We start from the raw sequence: 19,623 nt of genomic DNA, 5'->3' as shown, positions 1-19,623 counted from the left end.
ATGAATTTCCGTTGATTATTGCTTGTTTTGGATTTGCTTTTTGCATTAGGTATGTACAAAGACATTGTATGTGTTCATTCTTTTGTATTCTCGGTTACTCATGGCATAGTATTTGAAATTTTGAACTCCGAAGTATATGCATATTCCCTTTAAAAGGATGCACTTACAGAAGAAAGTCATGATCAATTTAAAACTATGCTTTGTGATGGGATTTTTAGCCAGCAAACCCTTGATCATTCTGGGCTGTGTAGCCCATAGAAGTTTTTCCTCAGGTAAAAGCATAGAAGTTTATAGGATGAGTGGGAAAAATTAAAAGCGCAAGGTCAAAAATTGAAAAACGAGGTAATGTTAGAAGAAGAGGAGGAGATAAGGAACTGAATAGAGAAAGATTGGTAATTATTGTTACCTCCACAAGTAGGAGACATAAGCTTCGTGCGGTGTGTTGCTTTCAAGAAACAAATAATACATTTTTGAATGGAAATGATAATGCTATTAACTCATATAGTAATGAGAGAAATGGAGATAATCAAACTTTTTTGATACATCACTACCTTGACTATATAGTTGGGCATTATATTCATTCTGTTTGACAAGTGACGCAGTGTCAACCCAAGACCATGGGTGAAAACAGACAGTTTGCCCTCTTCATCGACGTAGATCAGATGTCTTGCCTTGGAAAATTGATAATGATTGGGATTTGGAAGACTGCATACTTTTCGAGCGGATTTTCAGTTCGGGTTCCCACTAATTCGTCAAACATCAACTATATTCGTAATGGTAGCAAATAGACAGAGAATCACTTGCTACCGCGAGACTGATGCCACTAGAATCATCTAATGGTAGGCTGTTGGCCATGGAATGGGGAAATTCTGAATGCGCAAATCGTGAGCCAAAACCTTGTAACATTTTTTTACAAAAAGCCCGAAGTTCCAAAAATGATTTTTAAAACATTTTTTTTGTTTAGGCTTGTTTTGTACCCTATACATAATCATAAAAACATATTAAATTCCAAAGGCACCCGTTCATGACAAAAATCTGAAAATTTATGTGTGTATATATATATATAAATTCTACAAAAATAAATAGTCAAATAAAAGATAAGTTAGTGTTTTTTAATTAAAAATAATAATAAATTAAGAACAATACTTATTTTGCAGTATGAAATAGTTAGTGCAGGGTCAAAATTTCGTTTTTTTCCCTTTTTTTTCTTTTAAATTTTTTAAATAGAAATGAAATAATAATATTATTAAATAAACAATTAATAAAAATTTAAATAATGATGAACAATAATTATATCAATTATTATTTTTTTCATTATTATTATATAATGAATTTATTGTTTTTATTATTTTCCCTTCATATGTAGGCAACTCAAGCATAAAACTTCAAAGCATTCCCATCAATACTAATTCCAGAGGAGCCGTGACAACATCAAAAAGCCAACCAAGAACAACAATAACCATATAAAATAAATCAAACATTATTAAAAAGGAAAACAACGGTATAACTCTTCTCCATACTCGGGAAGCCATGCATCCAAAAACATAAACTTCATATCATTTCACCAAAACCAACATGTTGCGGGTCACTGAAGCACCTCAGAAAAGCAAATACCAACAATATTAACTAAACAAAATAAATAAAACACCATTTTAAAAACAAAAAATAAAAAAATTTCAAGCGTTTCCACCAAAACCATCATCCGAAGGGTCACATTAGCACCTCAGAAAGGCAAATACCAACAATATTAACTACGCATAATAAATAAAACACCATTTAAAAAACAAAAACAACCTTCATACCAACGAAGATGAAATATCCATATCTTAAGAATCCTAGCTTATTTATATCAGTGAAGCGACATAATAACATCAAAACTTATTAGAAAACAGACATAGGTAAAGAAGAAACGAAGAAATCGGGGGGAATTGGCAGTATACGTCACCGTTTGGATGAGATGATGTCGGCCTCGTCAAGAATTTCTCCCATACCATCGATCTTCTGCTGCTATATATATATAATTATATATATAATTTTTTTTTTTTGATAGGAAACATTATTTTATTATTAATATAGTAAAAAGGATTACATCAGTGGACTAGAAGTTCACTGTCCTAATCTAGTAAACAATAGCACGATTAGTTGATTAGTTTAGTGATACACATAATCCCATTGTCTTATCAAATCGAAAATCGAAACATTCTTGAAATCTTTGTGAATTCCGATCCAATTGGCAACGGTAATCCTGATATTCTCCCAGCACTTGTCAATATTTGCATCTTTTCCTTCGAAGATTATTTGGTTTCTTTCTAACCAAACCGTCCAGCATATGCAATGAACCACGACTTGCCAAAATAGTCTTCCTCTCTTGCCCGTGGTTTGTCCCAAATCCATACCGAATAATTCTTTTGTTGTTTTAGGTATCACCCAAACCAACCGCATCTCTTGCAACGCTCTATTCCACAATGATAACGAGAATGAACAGTGGATGAGAAGATGGTCCTGAGACTCTATATCATTCCTGCATAGAACACACCAATTGGGGCACAAAGCAATTCCGGGGCATTTTTTTTGAATCATCTCCGAGGTAGGCAGCTTACCCAAAGCGATTGTCCAAGAAAAAAACTGAATCTTGGTAGGAACAGGGACTTTCCAAATAGCCTCGAAAAATTAGAATTTTGGATAAGAATGATATGAGAAGAAAGACTCGTAGAATGATCTAACTGAAAACATACCCGACGAATCCCCGTTCTACTGAATAAAATCGTCCACCCCCTGAACTAATCTAACCGATTCTAAGACTTCTAATAGCCCTGACAACTCATCCATCTCCTCATCTCTCACCCCCCTTCGAAAATGAAAATCCCAAGAATAGTTGTCTGTGTCATAATCAATTTGTGCAAAATATGAAATAGGACAAATTGTGAAAAGATGATAGCTGAAATATTGCTTGGAAACAAACTTTGAACGAACAGGTCTCCAACCAATTATCTTCCCAGAATCTGACCTTATTCCCTCCTCTCACCTTAACTGAAATCTTATTCTTAAAAGTTGGGTATATCTTGGAAATAAACTTTCAAGGGCATCTAAACGAAACATTTCTTGCCAACCCCGCATCCCACCCATTTTCTTGTAACCCATATTTACTAACAATATTCTTTTTCCACAATGTCCCACCTTCTTCGAAAAATCTCCACCACCACTTCCCAAGCAAGGCTGTATTTTTGAATCTGATTTTTGCAATTCACAGTCCTCCTCTTTCCTTTGTTTTACAAACATGATCCCATGCGGCCAAATGTATGTGGCTGTCTCCATCCGCTCCGTCCCATAAAAAGTTCCTTGATATCTTATCCATCGAATCCTCAACACTTTTTGGGACCTTGAATAAAGACATGTAATATATCGGGATGGAATTCAAAACCGAAAGTATCAACGTCAATCTTGCCCCTCTAAACAAAAATGCCTTCTTCCAAGTAGCCAATTTTCTGGACATTTTAGCAACCACCGGCTGCCAGAATGATTGTTGCAATGGGTTGCCTCCCAAAGGTACACCCAAGTATGTAATAGGTCATGTCTCTTTACCACATCCCAATTGTCTAGCTAACCTATCAACTTCTACATGTTCACGGTTTATTCCCAACAACGCACTCTTTTCCCAATTGATTTTCAAACCCGACATATCACAAAAAGAACTCACCACTTGTACCATGAATATTATGTGATCATCATCCTGTGAGAAAAATAGTGTGTCGTCCGCAAACTGGATGTGAGATATCTGGATCTTTTCTCTGCCGACCTCTATCCCCTTTATTAGGTTCGATTCCTTAGCTTTGTCTATCAATCTTCCCAACACATCGACGACCAAATTGAATAGGGACGGAGACAATGGATCTCCTTGACGTAGACCTTTGAAAGCCCTAAATTTTCCTCTCGGCCTTCCATTGATCATAACTGAAAATGATACATTCGATATGCATCCTCTCATCCAAGATCTCCATCTATTTCCAAACCCCTTCTTCATTAAAACGAAATCCAAAAAGTCCCAACTCACGTTATCGTAAGCCTTCTCAAAATCCACTTTCAAAACCCATCCTTTTTTTTTTCTTAATCCTTGCCTCTTCAAGCAACTCGTTCGCTATAAGACCACAGTCTAGAATTTGTCTACCTTCAACAAATGCATTTTGCGATTCTGAAATTGTCTCCGCCATCACTTTTTTCATCCTCTCTGTTAAGACTTTCGAAATTATCTTATATAAGCTTGTTATTAGACTGATCGGTCTAAAATCCTTCACTTTGTACGAGTCGACTTTCTTTCTAATCAAGCATATATAAGTCTCGTTGGTTATTCCGTTTATGATGCCACTCTGAAAAAACTCATCAAAAACCAACATAAGATCTGATTTGACAATTTCCCAACATTCTTGGAAAAAAGCCAAAGTAAATCCATCAGCTCCCGGGCTCTTGTTTCCATCGCACTTGAAGACTGCTACCTTCACCTCGTCTTCGGTAAATTTATTTTCCAGCTGTCGACTCATCTCCGCTTCTATTGGACACCATTCCACGCCTTCAATACCCCAACATCTCGCATCCGGCTTACTCTACAGTCCCTTGTAGAATTTTGAGATTATTGAAACAATCTCATCATCACATGTTGTAACGGAACCATCATTTCTTTCGAGTCTTTCAATGGTTGACTTACTCTTACGTTGGTTAAGAAGGGAGTGAAAGAATTTTGTATTTTGATCCCCTTCTTTGAACCATTTTATCTTGCTTTTTTGATAATTTATTTGATTCTTCCTACTTGTCAACTCTTCGAACATCAATTTCGCTTCTTTTCTCTCGGTCACTAATCCTTCTGAAGCCCTCCCCTCACCCTCCAATTTGTCAATTCTGCTGATTTTGTTTGATAAGTCTGCTGATTTCATTTCCAGCATTCCATATACCTCTTTGTTCCACTTTTTGATGTCACCCTTAACAGACTTTAGTTTCATCATGAGTCTATATCCCGCCCATCCTTGTGTATTCGAATTGTTCCACCACGATTGTGTCAAAATTTTGAAGCTTTTGTCCCTTAACCACACGTTCTCAAATCTAAAAGGTGTAGGGCCCCACTTAGTTTTTGCCAAATCAAGAACCAGAGGGAAATGATCCGAAGTGATTCTCGGTAAGATTGATTGTCTGTAGAATGGGTAAATTTCGGTCCATCCCACCGTGAACATGAATCTATCTAATCGGCAACAAATGGGTGAAGACCTGAGATTCGACCAAGTGAATTTTCCATTCATTAAAGGTGGATCACATAACTGAAGTTCCTGTATCAAGCTATCAAAACAGTGCATACTCGATGTCATTGAGCAGCTATTAATTTTCTCTTGAATTGACCTTACTACATTGAAATCTCCCCCCAAGCACCATCTATCTCCGCATATTACCCTCAGCCCTGCAAGCTCATCCCAAAAATTATTTCTTAAACTTGGTTGACATGGCCCGTAAACAGCTGTAAACCACCAGTCGTGTTGTGCATCTTTTTGAATGTGAATCGAAACAGAGAAATCCCCGATCAAATTATCCTTGACCATAATAACTCTTGGATCCCACATAATGAGAATCCCCCCTAATCTACCCACTGCAGGTAAGGTTACCCATTCCACAAATCTCGACTTCCATAGAATTGAAATTAATCTCCTGTCCACCACTTCTTTTTTTGTTTCCTGCAGAATTATTAAATCTGGTTTTTCTTTGGCGATTACGGCTCGTATCAATCCCCTTCGTGTGGCTGATCCACTCCCCATGATATTCCATGAAACAACTTTCATTGATTCACTTCTGCCTCCCTCTTATTCTTACAACATCTGACTACTTCACTCTTCGTCATCATTCCACACTCTTCTAAGTCTTTAAATTCCACTTTTTCTACACCCATTAACCTTAAGCACTCATTCTTATCGGTATAGTTGGATTCCTGCTTTCCCAGACCATCAATTTTCTCACCTTCAACCATCCCCTCGTGATGCCCTGTGAAGTTGTTTCCCGTTATACCCACCTTTTTACCCAACGAGTCAATTTCCCGCTCACCCATAACCTCTACCCCTCTCCCCGACCCGAAGAAGGAAACTGAGACAGAAAGGGAATGGAAAGGAGAGTGATGAGAATTAGAATTGTTGGGTAAATTGCATACCTTGCTCGGAGACTCTTCAAAAAATTCGCCCAAATCATCAAAATCCACAGATTTTCTTGTTGACTTATCCGAGTGATTAGAGATATGACTGTCGGCATCGCTGAAAGCTCCGCCATCATCTGAAGTATCATCCCTCGCTCCATGATATAGTTGTTCCTCCCATATTCCATCCTCCCCGTGACTTGTATCTTTGTCGATCTCAATGATTGATATCTTTGAAGTTTCTTTCTTTTGCAAGTGATATGATTCTTGATGTGACTTTACTTGTTTCCTGCGATATACATGCTCAAATTTCCTTTCAACAGGGCAATATTCCTCTTCTAAGTCTTGATGTCCATTGTTTTGTGTATCAAGAATGTTTGTAGATTCAATCTTCCCCTTTTGAAATTCATTCTCATCTTTCGGCTTTAACTTTTTGAGAATCTTGATATTCTTCCCACGTTGCCATGGTTCTGATACACAGCTCCGTTCTCCAGGATTTTCATCCTTCTCGGCGATCATAAAACCATTGGTTTCTTTAAATTTGCACATGTTCGGTGGCTCACAATTCTGGTCGTGCGAAACCATTCCTTCTTGGTTTTCTACTGAATGAGATGTGATGTTGTCCTCCTGCCTTATTTGGATGTCTTTCATGTTTTCTGCATTTGAAACGTTTTCTTTGAATCCTTTCTTGTTACCCCAGCCTGTCACGACTGTAGCTCCATTAATCACCACTTGTGCGTAAGATCTTTTTTCATACATGTCATACTCTGATATTTTGACTGAATCCACAATAATGCGAATTATCAAGGGTCCTCTTTTAGTTGTGATCTGAAGGTTTCTGTTGATGAACCCTCCTTCGACTCCCACTACTTTTATTTTTGCTGCTGATAAGTCTCTTAGTAGGACAGTATCTTGGCTGATGTTTAACAAACCTCCGCATTGATCACCAATACTTTTGAAAAGATCTTTGGACCATAGATCCCAAGGTATCCCTAATAGACGGATCCAACTGTGACAACACTCGAACACTTCCTCTTCACTGTTGCTGTTATGACTCCATCTTTGAAACGATAAGGTGACTTTATTTTCCAGATAGCACTTCTTCAATCGCAAATAGAATAATGCATCCTCTTCGTTATGTGGCCACCAAACTGCTTTGTTGGCTTGAAATGGAAATACTTCAATCTTTCTCTGGACTGCCTTTCCGAGAGTTTTACTCACCAACTCCCACGATGTGTTGACACAATCCCTTGTAATGATAATAGCCTTACTCCAATCCTTAGACATCATATCTGGTAATTGTTCCGATTATGTCATTTCTGAATGTCCCTTGTCGCTAACATTCATCCAAACATTTCCCCGCTTCTGTGGTTGTTCCATTGTCTTTTGAATAACTCTAGAATTCAATACATCATCCCTTCTGTTTATCCTAAATTTGGACAAGTTGTTTGCCATCCATTTCCATCCCCCGTTGAATCTTCCACTTGGTATGATGATGCGCTGTGTCTTGCCCCTCCAAACTAGCTTGGATATTTCTAAATAACTTCCTCGACCGTTCACAATTCTCTGCATAGAAACCACTGCTTCTCTGCCTCTGAATCTATTGAAATTAGGGCAGGAGCAGCAAAATCTAGTTTGACCCTGGACTTCCTTTGGAGATTAACTCTTTTATAATCTCCTTTTAATAGCAAGCAGCTGATTCGTTTCGGTGTCTCCAACAACTAGCCACCATCCTTTTTCTTTTGCTTCAGAATATCTAGGGGCATCGACAGGTCCAACCTCTGTCTGTCCTATAAGATCTCTCTCAAGACATACATCAACATTAATTTCTTCTCCAGCTCCCACATTATCACTATTCAGCACCTCATAGGTCAAATCAATTTTTGGAAAACGGTTACAAAACTTTGCAATATCCATCAACTGTTAGTCTGACATCTGCAGGAGTTCTCGCCTTTCCTCATCCTCCATTTCCACCAGATCAAAGACGGTCTCTATGCTCTTCCCAGGATTTTCCTGGCACCTCTTTGCTAAATTCTTCGTGAAATGGGGAAGTTGGAGGAGCATGGAATCACTGTCCCACATTCCCTGCATTACCATCTGACTTGCTTCCATGGTCATCCATTGGTGGAAATAACATCAACCATGGCTTGAAGTAGCCTACAAGCATAAATAAGCACCTCTTGCTTGTCTGCAGCCATACTTCCAACTATCATTTGCCTAGATAAGTGAGCATGTAGTAGAGCATTTGTCTTTACATATGGACCATTGAAACTTTACGCTTTCTGTAGCACCCGTAAATCAGTAGACGTATAAGCCATACATAATTCTAGATTTTTAAATTTAATTGACTTCATTGCATAATTATTTTAAATTCATTTGTTTGAAGTTAATTATTTATTATTTCAGTTCAGTTATTTCAGTGAGGCCGGACCGGAGTTGGAGTTTTGAGGTAGAATTTAAGATTCGAGAAATAATTCCAGAAGTTAAGTTAGCTAGCAAGTAAGTTCATTTAAGTTAGTAAGGGAGGTTTGAGGATTTAATTTAATTATTTGAGGTGATTAAGAAATGAGCTCATTTAAGTTATTAAATTAAGGGGTTAGCTCACAAAATTATTTAAAGGATTAGTAAGGCTTTCAAGGATTATTAGTTGACTAGATAACCAACACTTCCCACTCATTTTATTAGCATGATTTCGGCCCCTTGGATTTATTAAGCAATTCATTCCAACTCATCAACTTTGACCAATTCTTTGCATGTAATTAGTAGGATAATTCTAGGATTTTTGAGAGCACAATTTAATTAAATAAATGGACATATCCTAGACTAGAAAATAAGAAAAATCGGCCACTACCTCCTAGAAGCATCCACCAACTCATTTGATATCAAACCATAATTCAAAATTCAAAAATGAGAAGACTTGGTCTTGATTCTTTCCTTATATCTTGCACCCACTTCCCTCACCCTCCTAACCATCATTCCCCCTCCCTTAGTCACGAAATTCAGAGTGTTTTTGAGAGAGGAAAACCGTGGGAATTCAGTAGGAAGCAAGGGAAGAAAAATCGAGAGCAAGAAAGGTAAACAAGAGAAGCGCTCCACCTCCTCCGTGCCGCGTCGTCGTCGTTTCGTTCGTTTTCTTTCGAAACGAAACCAGGCATGTCTAGATTTCTTTCAAACCTCAATCAAGTCATATTATCATTTATTTTTCAGTACATGATCATGTTTATTCAAGTAAAAATCGAGATCCAAGTCAAAACATTTTGAAACCACACATGCAGAATTTTCGATTTCCTTGGCAAGCTTCACGATTTCTTTTGGTTTGTGAGTTTCAGGTATTGGATCGACTCCAGGCTCTCAAGGCGGCTTATATACATGTAGTAGGATGCATTAGGACCATGTTGGTCCATTCAAACCAGCCCCATGCTTGCTGGAAATTCAGAATGACAGCAAGTCTCCATAGGTGCAGAAATGTTGTTCGAAAAATTCAGTTTGTTGTCATGGAGGAAGGATCTGATCTTGGCTGCCCCAAGGGCCTATAGCCATGGTTGGATCACTTCCCTAGCATGTCTAAGACGTGACTAAGTTGCCCTTTTGGTGGCTTGGTCCATGGTTCATCGGTTTTTAATCAAAACGTCACAACAGCCCCTATACCCCTTCGGCTTCTTCATTTGTTCAGCTTTTGGTTCGTTTCTTTTGGTTGCTTGGTATGGATCTTGGTTGGCCTATGGCCCTTAGCCACGGTTCATATCATGCTCCTAGATGTCTAGATCGTGCCATGGTCAATCAAATGGCCATTGGAACGACACGAGACATCGATCATAGTATAAACACTACACACGCATGCACGTTGCTCTCGGTTGGACCCTTCGGTTGAGTTTTGGTATGATGCGGATTGTGGCTGGCCTAGGGCCCTTAGCCATGGTTCAAATCATTCCTTGGGATGTTGGTAAGAGTCTCTGGTCAGTGGTTCACGCCCCTAATGGTCGATAGTCTCGAAACCAACGCAAGTCTTGTAGTTGCGCAGCTGCTGGAAATTACAGCAAGTTGCTGTGTCGTTTAGAAGGCTCGTTTGAGTTCTTGGTTGGCTTTTAGCCCATGGCCTTGGACTGGACAGTGCCTCATTGAGTTGGGAAGGTCATGTTTTTGACCGTTCGTCATTCGGATCATTTTCGAGGTCGTACGAGAATTTACGGTGCAATGTGCCAAATTGACTCTCGAAAGAGCGTTTCGTGTTTTGGCCTCCATTCCACCTAGATTTCGACCCTATCATTTTAGGAGCATTATTTTATGATTTTTCAGCGTATTTTAATCATGACTATACATCGGTTCGGTGTCGGTTCAGGTTGGCTCGGAGTCATGATTAAATGCGAAGTCATTAGGCGTCATAGTCGCATCTTTTGAACGTAAATTGCATAGTTGGTCAAGTTTTAGCATTTGCATGTTTTTTTCATGGCACAGTTAAGTTGCAGCGAGCCTGGGGACGATCCAATCCAATCCAGTTGGTAAAATTACGGGACATTTTCATTATGCCAGTTAATTATTTTACGTGCATTAAATAGAAAATGATTATTTTTGAGATTTATGCGATATGGCTTGTGGTTCATTCACTATGTGGGAGTGTTATTTTATACGGTCGCCAGTGACCGATCAGTTCAGTATGGTACCACCCGGTCGCCAGTGACCGGCCAGCTCAGTTCAGTTTCAGCCTCCCCGGTAGCCAGTTACCGATCAGTTCAGCTTAGTGCAGTGGCCACAGGCGTAAAACATAATCTCAACAGAAAATTTTACCAGATATTTCAGTACAGGCTCCAAGGAGCAAATATTTTTACAGTAATTTCCAGTTCAGTTATGCACGTATTATAATTGCTCAGTACAGATTATTTTCAGTATGCCTCAGGACAGGATATGTTAACTCATGCATATTTTTAATTCAGATTTTTACTCGTTACCTGTGATATATGCATGCTGAGTCTTTAGGCTCACTAGACTTGATTGTTGTAGGTACTGATGAGGCCAGGGCCGAGGGCGGGGACCAGTGAGCCAGCTTAGGTCGGCAGTAGTGGCACCCGAGGACCTCAGTGCAGCAGTTGTTATATTATTCCGCAAACAATTTTTATCAGTTGTTGGATATTTTTAAATTGTGATTTTTGGCAAACTTTATTTTCTTCCGCTGCTATTATTTTAAACATTGAACTTGATTCCCCAGTGATTTTATGAATGAGGCCATTTAAGTTCTTTTTAAAAGAAAATTTTTAATTTTCCGCAAATTTTCAAGAAAGGAGTTTTAGGCCCTTCACAGTTGGTATCAGAGCGGTGGTTCTGTATAGGGTTTCACTACTACTGACCGCGAGAAGCTCACGAAGCCACGCCTTTGGTCTGTAAGTTTTTCAGTTCAGCATTTTGTTCAGTATTTCAGTTAAAGCATGAATTATTTTGTCAGCATGCTTCCAGATTTTCAGTATTTCAGTGTTCATTTAAAATAAATTATGGAATTATGCATGTTAGTTACGTATGGGTTATGTTGGAACAGTATGCCCCCTAGACGCATTTTAGAGCGCAACAGAGAGGAGGAGCCTCGCCGAGAGGACAGAGAGGAGCATAGACGGGAGGGAGACCTACCACCTCCTCCACCGCCCCCACCGGACATGAGTGCCCAGATGTTAGCTGGGATGGCACAGTTCTTCGCACAATTTGCGGGGGGCAATGCCGCAGCCGTAGCCGCAGCCGCAGCCAGGCCGACAGGGCCCGAGGCAGTGTATGAGCGATTCATGAAGATGCGCCCGAAGGAATTCTCTGGGACATCTGACCCCATGGTTGCCGAGGGATGGATCAAATCCCTCGAGGTTATCTTCGAGTTCATGGAGCTGGGGGACGCAGACCGAGTCCGATGTGCCACCTACTTGTTCACTGGAGACGCCCGCTTATGGTGGGAATGAGCTTCGGTAGCCCTGACATTGGCTACATTTTCTTGGACCCGCTTTACGGAGGTTTTCTACTCCAAGTATTTTGCTGAGGAGGTTCGCACCAGGCTGACCACCGAGTTCATGAGTCTGAGACAGGGGGATATGTCGGTTACGGAGTTTATCCGTAAGTTCGAGAGGGGCTGTCACTTTGTGCCCCTGATAGCGAATGATGCCAGAGCCAAGCTGATGCACTTCCTGGTGGGCTTACGGCCGATCTTGCGCCGGGATGTTAGGGTATCTGACCCTGCTACTTATGAAATTGCCGTTTCCAAGGCCTTAGCCGCAGAGCAGGATCTGCGGGATATCGAGAGGGATCGCCAGGGCAAGCGCCCAGTCCAGGCACCGCACCGCCCTCCTCCTCATCAGCATCAGCAGCAGAATAAGAGGCCTTTTCATGGACCGCCCAGGAACCGAGGCCAGCAGCAGCAGCAGCAGCAGCAGCGGGGACGCCCAGCCCCGAGGACTCAGGAGCACCCAGTTTGTCCCAGGTGCTCACGTCGCCATCCTGGAGCATGTATGGCTGGCTCAGGAAAGTGTTTTAAGTGTGGCAGTCCAGACCACATATTGCTGCAGTGCCCTCAGAGGAGTCTGCCTACCCAAGGCAGGGTTTTTGCTCTCCATGCCGCGGAAACCAACCCGGAGACTATGTTGTTGACAGGTACCTTTAAACTTTAAGTTATTCTTCGAATTTCAGCATTTTGGGAATCGGGATTTAGATTTTTGAACTTAGAACTGTTATAGGATTGCATCCTCTACTCAGATTTATTTCAGAGGAATTAAGCTAGAGGAACCTTGACCTTTGCATGTCTATAAGTTTAGATCTTGTAGTGGGATTCAACTTAGAGCTCCGCTCTTTCAGGGAGAATTTTTATATCTGGTTCCGCTACCAAGGCCTTGATATATTCAGGGGCCACTCACTCATTTATTTCGGAGGTCTTTGCAAACTTTCTCAAGATCCAGACCATTGGGCTAGATACAGCCTTTTCAGTAGTGTTGCCGTCAGGCGAGGAGATGGCAGCCACCAATGTTATCCGAGATATAGACCTTGAGCTGCACGGTAATCTTGTTTATGCGGATCTGATTGTGCTACCGATGCCGGAATTTGACATCATCCTAGGGATGGACTGGCTATTGAGGAACAGAGTGTTGATAGACTTCCATCGGAGATCCGTTCTTGTCCGACCGCCTGGAATGAAGCAGTTCTTATTTGAGCCGGACAGGTACTTTTCTTTACCGCGCATTATTCCTTATGTTCAGGCTAGGAAGCTCATGCATAGAGGGTGTCGGGCATTTCTAGCGACCTTTTTATCTGTCCCCGAGGAACCCAGCCAGTCAGCCTCAGATGTTCCGATTGTCAGAGATTTCTTAGACGTTTTTCCCGAAGACGTCTCTGGTATGCCACCCGAGAGAGAGGTGGAGTTTTCCATTGAGCTTATGCCAGGTACGGCTCCGATATCCAAAGCGCCGTACCGACTAGCACCGACAGAGATGGCAGAGCTTAAGAAGCAGATTCAGGAACTTCTCGACAAGGAGTTCATTCGCCCGAGCTTTTCTCCATGGGGCGCGCCAGTCTTATTCGTGAAAAAGAAGGATGGCTCGATGAGGCTTTGCATCGACTACCGGAGTTGAACAGGGTTACAGTGAAGAATAAGTACCCACTGCCGAGGATTGAGGATCTGTTTGACCAGTTGCAGGGAGCTTCGATTTTCTCCAAGATAGATCTGCGTTCCGGTTATCACCAGTTGAGGGTGAGAGATGCTGATGTCTCGAAGACAGCTTTCAGGACTCGTTATGGCCACTACGAGTTCCTAGTGATGCCGTTCGATCTGACGAATGCGCCAGCGATCTTCATGGATCTAATAAATCGCGTATTTCAGCCGTACCTCGACCAGTTTGTGATAGTGTTCATAGATGACATTCTCGTCTACTCCAAGAGTCGGGAGGAGCACAGCAGGCATCTGACCACAGTGTTGCAGACATTGCAGAAACATAAACTATTCGCAAAGTTCAGTAAGTGCGAATTCTGGTTAGAGAAGGTGGCGTTCTTGGGCCACATTGTTTCTAGCAGTGGCATTGAGGTAGACCCGGCGAAAGTTGCAGCAGTCAGAGATTGGGTTGTGCCTCAGAATGCATCCGAGATCCGCAGTTTTCTTGGGCTAGCAGGATATTACAGGAAGTTCATTCAGGGATTCTCATCCATTGCCGTTCCACTCACAGCACTGACCAAGAAAAATGTGAAGTTTGTGTGGAGCGAGGAGTGTCAGAAGAGCTTTGATACTTTGAAGCAAGCTCTTATCTCAGCACCCGTTTTGGCTGTACCGTCAGGATCCGGCGAGTTTGTCCTTTATACCGATGCTTCGAAGCTTGGTTTAGGTGCAGTTTTGATGCAGCATGGGAGAGTGATAGCGTATGCTTCTCGACAGCTGAAAATCCATGAGAAGAATTACCCTACCCATGATCTGGAGTTAGCGGCCGTAGTTTTTGCTTTGAAGATTTGGAGGCACTATCTGTATGGAGAGAAGTGCCAGATCTTTACCGACCATAAGAGCCTCAAGTATTTTTTTACGCAGAAGGAGCTGAACATGCGTCAGAGGTGTTGGTTGGAGCTTGTGAAAGACTACGATTGTGACATTAGCTACCACCCGGGTAAAGCTAATGTAGTTGCGGATGCTTTGAGCAGGAAAGTCGCAGTGATGGCTCATTTGACGATTCAGAAACCTCTTCAGATTGAGATGCAGAAGTTTGATCTTGAGACTTATCCTCGAGGTAGAGTTCCTCGTTTATCTACCTTGACTATCCAGTCCTCTCTTATTGACCGTATTCGCAGCGGTCAGACCGCAGATGAGCAGTTGGCACAGTGGAAGAAGAGAGATGAAGCCAAGGGCAGTGTTTTGTATTCAGTCAGCGACGGTATTGTGAGATACCGAGATAGGATATGGGTTCCTAGCAGTGATTCTATCCGAGCAGACATCTTATCAGAGGCCCATACGTCCCCGTACTCCACTCACCCTGGGAGTACGAAGATGTACAAAGATCTGCAGCTATTGTATTGGTGGCCAGGAATGAAAAAGGACATCAGGCGTTTTGTATCCGAGTGCCTGACTTGCCAGTTAGTGAAGGCCGAGCATCAGAGACCAGCAGGTTTGCTCAAGCCTCTTCCTATTCCCGAGTGGAAGTGGGAGAACATTACCATGGACTTTGTGACCGGATTGCCGAGGTCAGCCAGAGGATCGAATGCTATCTGGGTGATTGTAGATCGTCTTACCAAATCAGCGCACTTCTTGCCTATTAAGACGACTTTCACCATGGTTCAGTATGCAGAGCTGTATATCCGAGAGATAGTCCGACTCCATGGTATTCCAGTTTCTATCGTATCCGACAGAGATCCCAGATTCACTTCCTCGTTTTGGAAGAGTTTGCATTCGACTATGGGTACGAAGTTGCTGTTTAGCACAGCTTTCCATCCGCAGACAGATGGACAGTCGGAGCGAGTTATTCAGATCTTAGAGGATCTTCTCCGTGCTTGCGTCATTGATTTCTCTGGGAGTTGGGAGTCGAACTTACCATTGGTAGAGTTCACCTATAACAACAGTTTCCAGTCGTCTATAGGTATGGCTCCGTATGAAGCACTGTATGGCCGCAAGTGTAGATCTCTTGTTCATTGGGATGAAGTAGGAGAGAGAGCAGAGTTGGGTCCAGAGATTGTTCAGCAGGCAGCAGATGTAGTAGTCAAGATCCGTGATAGGATGAGGACTGCTCAGAGCCGACAGAAGAGTTATGCCGATCAGCGGAGGAGAGACTTAGAGTTTGCAGTGGGCGATCATGTCTTCGTGAAAGTGGCACCTATGAAGGGTGTCATGAGATTTGGCAAGAAAGGGAAGCTCAGTCCGAGATTCATTGGACCGTTTGAGATCCTTGACAGAGTTGGGACGCTTGCTTATCGTGTGGCTCTTCCGCCGAATCTGGCCGGAGTACACAATGTCTTTCACGTCTCCATGCTGAGGAAGTATATGGCAAATCCTTCGCATGTGCTGAATTTCGAGCCGTTGCAGCTTACTCCGAACTTATCTTATGAGGAGAGACCCGTGCAGATCCTAGACAGACAGGAGAAGAAACTTCGGAACAAGCTCGTTAAGCGAGTCAAAGTCAAATGGCTCAACCATTCAGAGGAGGAAGCTACGTGGGAGTCTGAGCAGGAGATGAGAAGTCGATACCCAGAGTTATTCGGTGAGTTCTAATTTCGAGGACGAAATTTATTTTAAGGGGGGGAGGAATGTAGCACCCGTAAATCAGTAGACGTATAAGCCATACATAATTCTAGATTTTTAAATTTAATTGACTTCATTGCATAATTATTTTAAATGCATTTGTTTGAAGTTAATTATTTATTATTTCAGTTCAGTAGTTCGATTTTTAGCATTTCAGTTATTTCAGTGAGGCCGGACCGGAGTTGGAGTTTTGAGGTAGAATTTAAGATTCGAGAAATAATTCCAGAAGTTAAGTTAGCTAGCAAGTAAGTTAATTTAAGTTAGTAAGGGAGGTTTGAGGATTTAATTTAATTATTTGAGGTGATTAAGAAATGAGCTCATTTAAGTTATTAAATTAAGGGGTTAGCTCACAAAATTATTTAAAGGATTAGTAAGGCTTTCAAGGATTATTAGTTGACTAGATAACCAACACTTCCCACTCATTTTATTAGCATGATTTCGGCCCCTTGGATTTATTAAGCAATTCATTCCAACTCATCAACTTTGACCAATTCTTTGCATGTAATTAGTAGGATAATTCTAGAATTTTTGAGAGCACAATTTAATTAAATAAATGGACATATCCTAGACTAGAAAATAAGAAAAATCGGCCACTACCTCCTAGAAGCATCCACCAACTCATTTGATATCAAACCATAATTCAAAATTCAAAAATGAGAAGACTTGGTCTTGATTCTTTCCTTATATCTTGCACCCACTTCCCTCACCCTCCTAACCATCATTCCCCCTCCCTTAGTCACGAAATTCAGAGTGTTTTGAGAGAGGAAAACCGTGGGAATTCAGTAGGAAGCAAGGGAAGAAAAATCGAGAGCAAGAAAGGTAAACAAGAGAAGCGCTCCACCTCCTCCGTGCCGCGTCGTCGTCGTTTCGTTCGTTTTCTTTCGAAACGAAACCAGGCATGTCTAGATTTCTTTCAAACCTCAATCAAGTCATATTATCATTTATTTTTCAGTACATGATCATGTTTATTCAAGTAAAAATCGAGATCCAAGTCAAAACATTTTGAAACCACACATGCAGAATTTTCGATTTCCTTGGCAAGCTTCACGATTTCTTTTGGTTTGTGAGTTTCAGGTATTGGATCGACTCCAGGCTCTCAAGGCGGCTTATATACATGTAGTAGGATGCATTAGGACCATGTTGGTCCATTCAAACCAGCCCCATGCTTGCTGGAAATTCAGAATGACAGCAAGTCCCCATAGGTGCAGAAATGTTGTTCGAAAAATTCAGTTTATTGTCATGGAGGAAGGATCTGATCTTGGCTGCCCCAAGGGCCTATAGCCATGGTTGGATCACTTCCCTAGCATGTCTAAGACGTGACTAAGTTGTCCTTTTGGTGGCTTGGTCCATGGTTCATCGGTTTTTAATCAAAACGTCACAACAGCCCCTATACCCCTTCGGCTTCTTCATTTGTTCAGCTTTTGGTTCGTTTCTTTTGGTTGCTTGGTATGGATCTTGGTTGGCCTATGGCCCTTAGCCACGGTTCATATCATGCTCCTAGATGTCTAGATCGTGCCATGGTCAATCAAATGGCCATTGGAACGACACGAGACATCGATCATAGTATAAACACTACACACGCATGCACGTTGCTCTCGGTTGGACCCTTCGGTTGAGTTTTGGTATGATGCGGATTGTGGCTGGCCTAGGGCCCTTAGCCATGGTTCAAATCATTCCTTGGGATGTTGGTAAGAGTCTCTGGTCAGTGGTTCACGCCCCTAATGGTCGATAGTCTCGAAACCAACGCAAGTCTTGTAGTTGCGCAGCTGCTGGAAATTACAGCAAGTTGCTGTGTCGTTTAGAAGGCTCGTTTGAGTTCTTGGTTGGCTTTTAGCCCATGGCCTTGGACTGGACAGTGCCTCATTGAGTTGGGAAGGTCATGTTTTTGACCGTTCGTCATTCGGATCATTTTCGAGGTCGTACGAGAATTTACGGTGCAATGTGCCAAATTGACTCTCGAAAGAGCGTTTCGTGTTTTGGCCTCCATTCCACCTAGATTTCGACCCTATCATTTTAGGAGCATTATTTTATGATTTTTCAGCGTATTTTAATCATGACTATACGTCGGTTCGGTGTCGGTTCAGGTTGGCTCGGAGTCATGATTAAATGCGAAGTCATTAGGCGTCATAGTCGCATCTTTTGAACGTAAATTGCATAGTTGGTCAAGTTTTAGCATTTGCATGTTTTTTTCATGGCACAGTTAAGTTGCAGCGAGCCTGGGGACGATCCAATCCAATCCAGTTGGTAAAATTACGGGACATTTTCATTATGCCAGTTAATTATTTTACGTGCATTAAATAGAAAATGATTATTTTTGAGATTTATGCGATATGGCTTGTGGTTCATTCACTATGTGGGAGTGTTATTTTATACGGTCGCCAGTGACCGATCAGTTCAGTATGGTACCACCCGGTCGCCAGTGACCGGCCAGCTCAGTTCAGTTTCAGCCTCCCCGGTAGCCAGTTACCGATCAGTTCAGCTTAGTGCAGTGGCCACAGGCGTAAAACATAATCTCAACAGAAAATTTTACCAGATATTTCAGTACAGGCTCCAAGGAGCAAATATTTTTACAGTAATTTCCAGTTCAGTTATGCACGTATTATAATTGCTCAGTACAGATTATTTTCAGTATGCCTCAGGACAGGATATGTTAACTCATGCATATTTTTAATTCAGATTTTTACTCGTTACCTGTGATATATGCATGCTGAGTCTTTAGGCTCACTAGACTTGATTGTTGTAGGTACTGATGAGGCCAGGGCCGAGGGCGGGGACCAGTGAGCCAGCTTAGGTCGGCAGTAGTGGCTCCCGAGGACCTCAGTGCAGCAGTTGTTATATTATTCCGCAAACAATTTTTATCAGTTGTTGGATATTTTTAAATTGTGATTTTTGGCAAACTTTATTTTCTTCCGCTGCTATTATTTTAAACATTGAACTTGATTCCCCAGTGATTTTATGAATGAGGCCATTTAAGTTATTTTAAAAAGAAAATTTTTAATTTTCCGCAAATTTTCAACAAAGGAGTTTTAGGCCCTTCACACTTTCAAAGGCAAAACATTGGTGATTGACTAGCTTCCTTATCAACCCTTCTTTGCCAACTGTCACTAGATCTTCAAGAGATTTCACCTTGTCCAAAGGCAAGGAATTGTAAAGTTCATCGACATCACTAAATTCGTCAAAGTCCTCCTGCCAATCACATTCCAAAACAAAGAAGATTAAATCAATTTTACCACCA

The 19,623-nt window shown here is 41.5% G+C and overlaps 2 protein-coding genes across 7 annotated transcripts in view; both read right to left on the bottom strand.

The window, feature by feature from the left end:
- LOC142505596 (uncharacterized) overlaps window positions 1–19,623 on the bottom strand; it is a 130,678-nt gene that overhangs the window by 108,827 nt on the left and 2,228 nt on the right. For 3 of the 6 annotated variants that reach the window (XM_075618648.1, XM_075618646.1, XM_075618649.1), the window contains exons 1-2: window positions 19,430–19,568; window positions 1,946–8,438 (exon numbers count right to left, since the gene is read on the bottom strand). In XM_075618648.1, the coding sequence (XP_075474763.1) occupies window positions 5,813–7,450 (1,638 nt within the window). In that variant the 5' untranslated portion in view covers window positions 7,451–8,438; window positions 19,430–19,568 and the 3' untranslated portion in view covers window positions 1,946–5,812. Of the gene's footprint in view, window positions 1–1,940; window positions 8,439–19,429; window positions 19,575–19,623 lie in introns of those variants that run through there. The other 3 variants (XM_075618650.1, XM_075618651.1, XM_075618647.1) reach the window with 2 other exon arrangements.
- On the bottom strand, window positions 4,599–5,792 carry LOC142505056 (uncharacterized). The gene has a single exon (XM_075617879.1). The coding sequence runs from the start codon at window positions 5,790–5,792 to the stop codon at window positions 4,599–4,601; it is 1,194 nt and encodes a 397-aa protein (XP_075473994.1).

This window comes from Primulina tabacum, chromosome 10, assembly GCF_025594145.1.
Source record: "Primulina tabacum isolate GXHZ01 chromosome 10, ASM2559414v2, whole genome shotgun sequence".
In the NCBI taxonomy this organism is placed as follows: Eukaryota; Viridiplantae; Streptophyta; class Magnoliopsida; order Lamiales; family Gesneriaceae; genus Primulina; species Primulina tabacum.
Note: the sequence above shows the minus strand (reverse complement) of the source record. Positions and strands in the feature narration are given on the sequence as shown.

What these genes read in the sequence shown, in the direction of transcription:
- LOC142505056 (XM_075617879.1), bottom strand. Translation starts at nt 5,792, where the DNA reads ATGGGGAGTGGATCAGCCACACGAAGGGGATTGATACGAGCCGTAATC.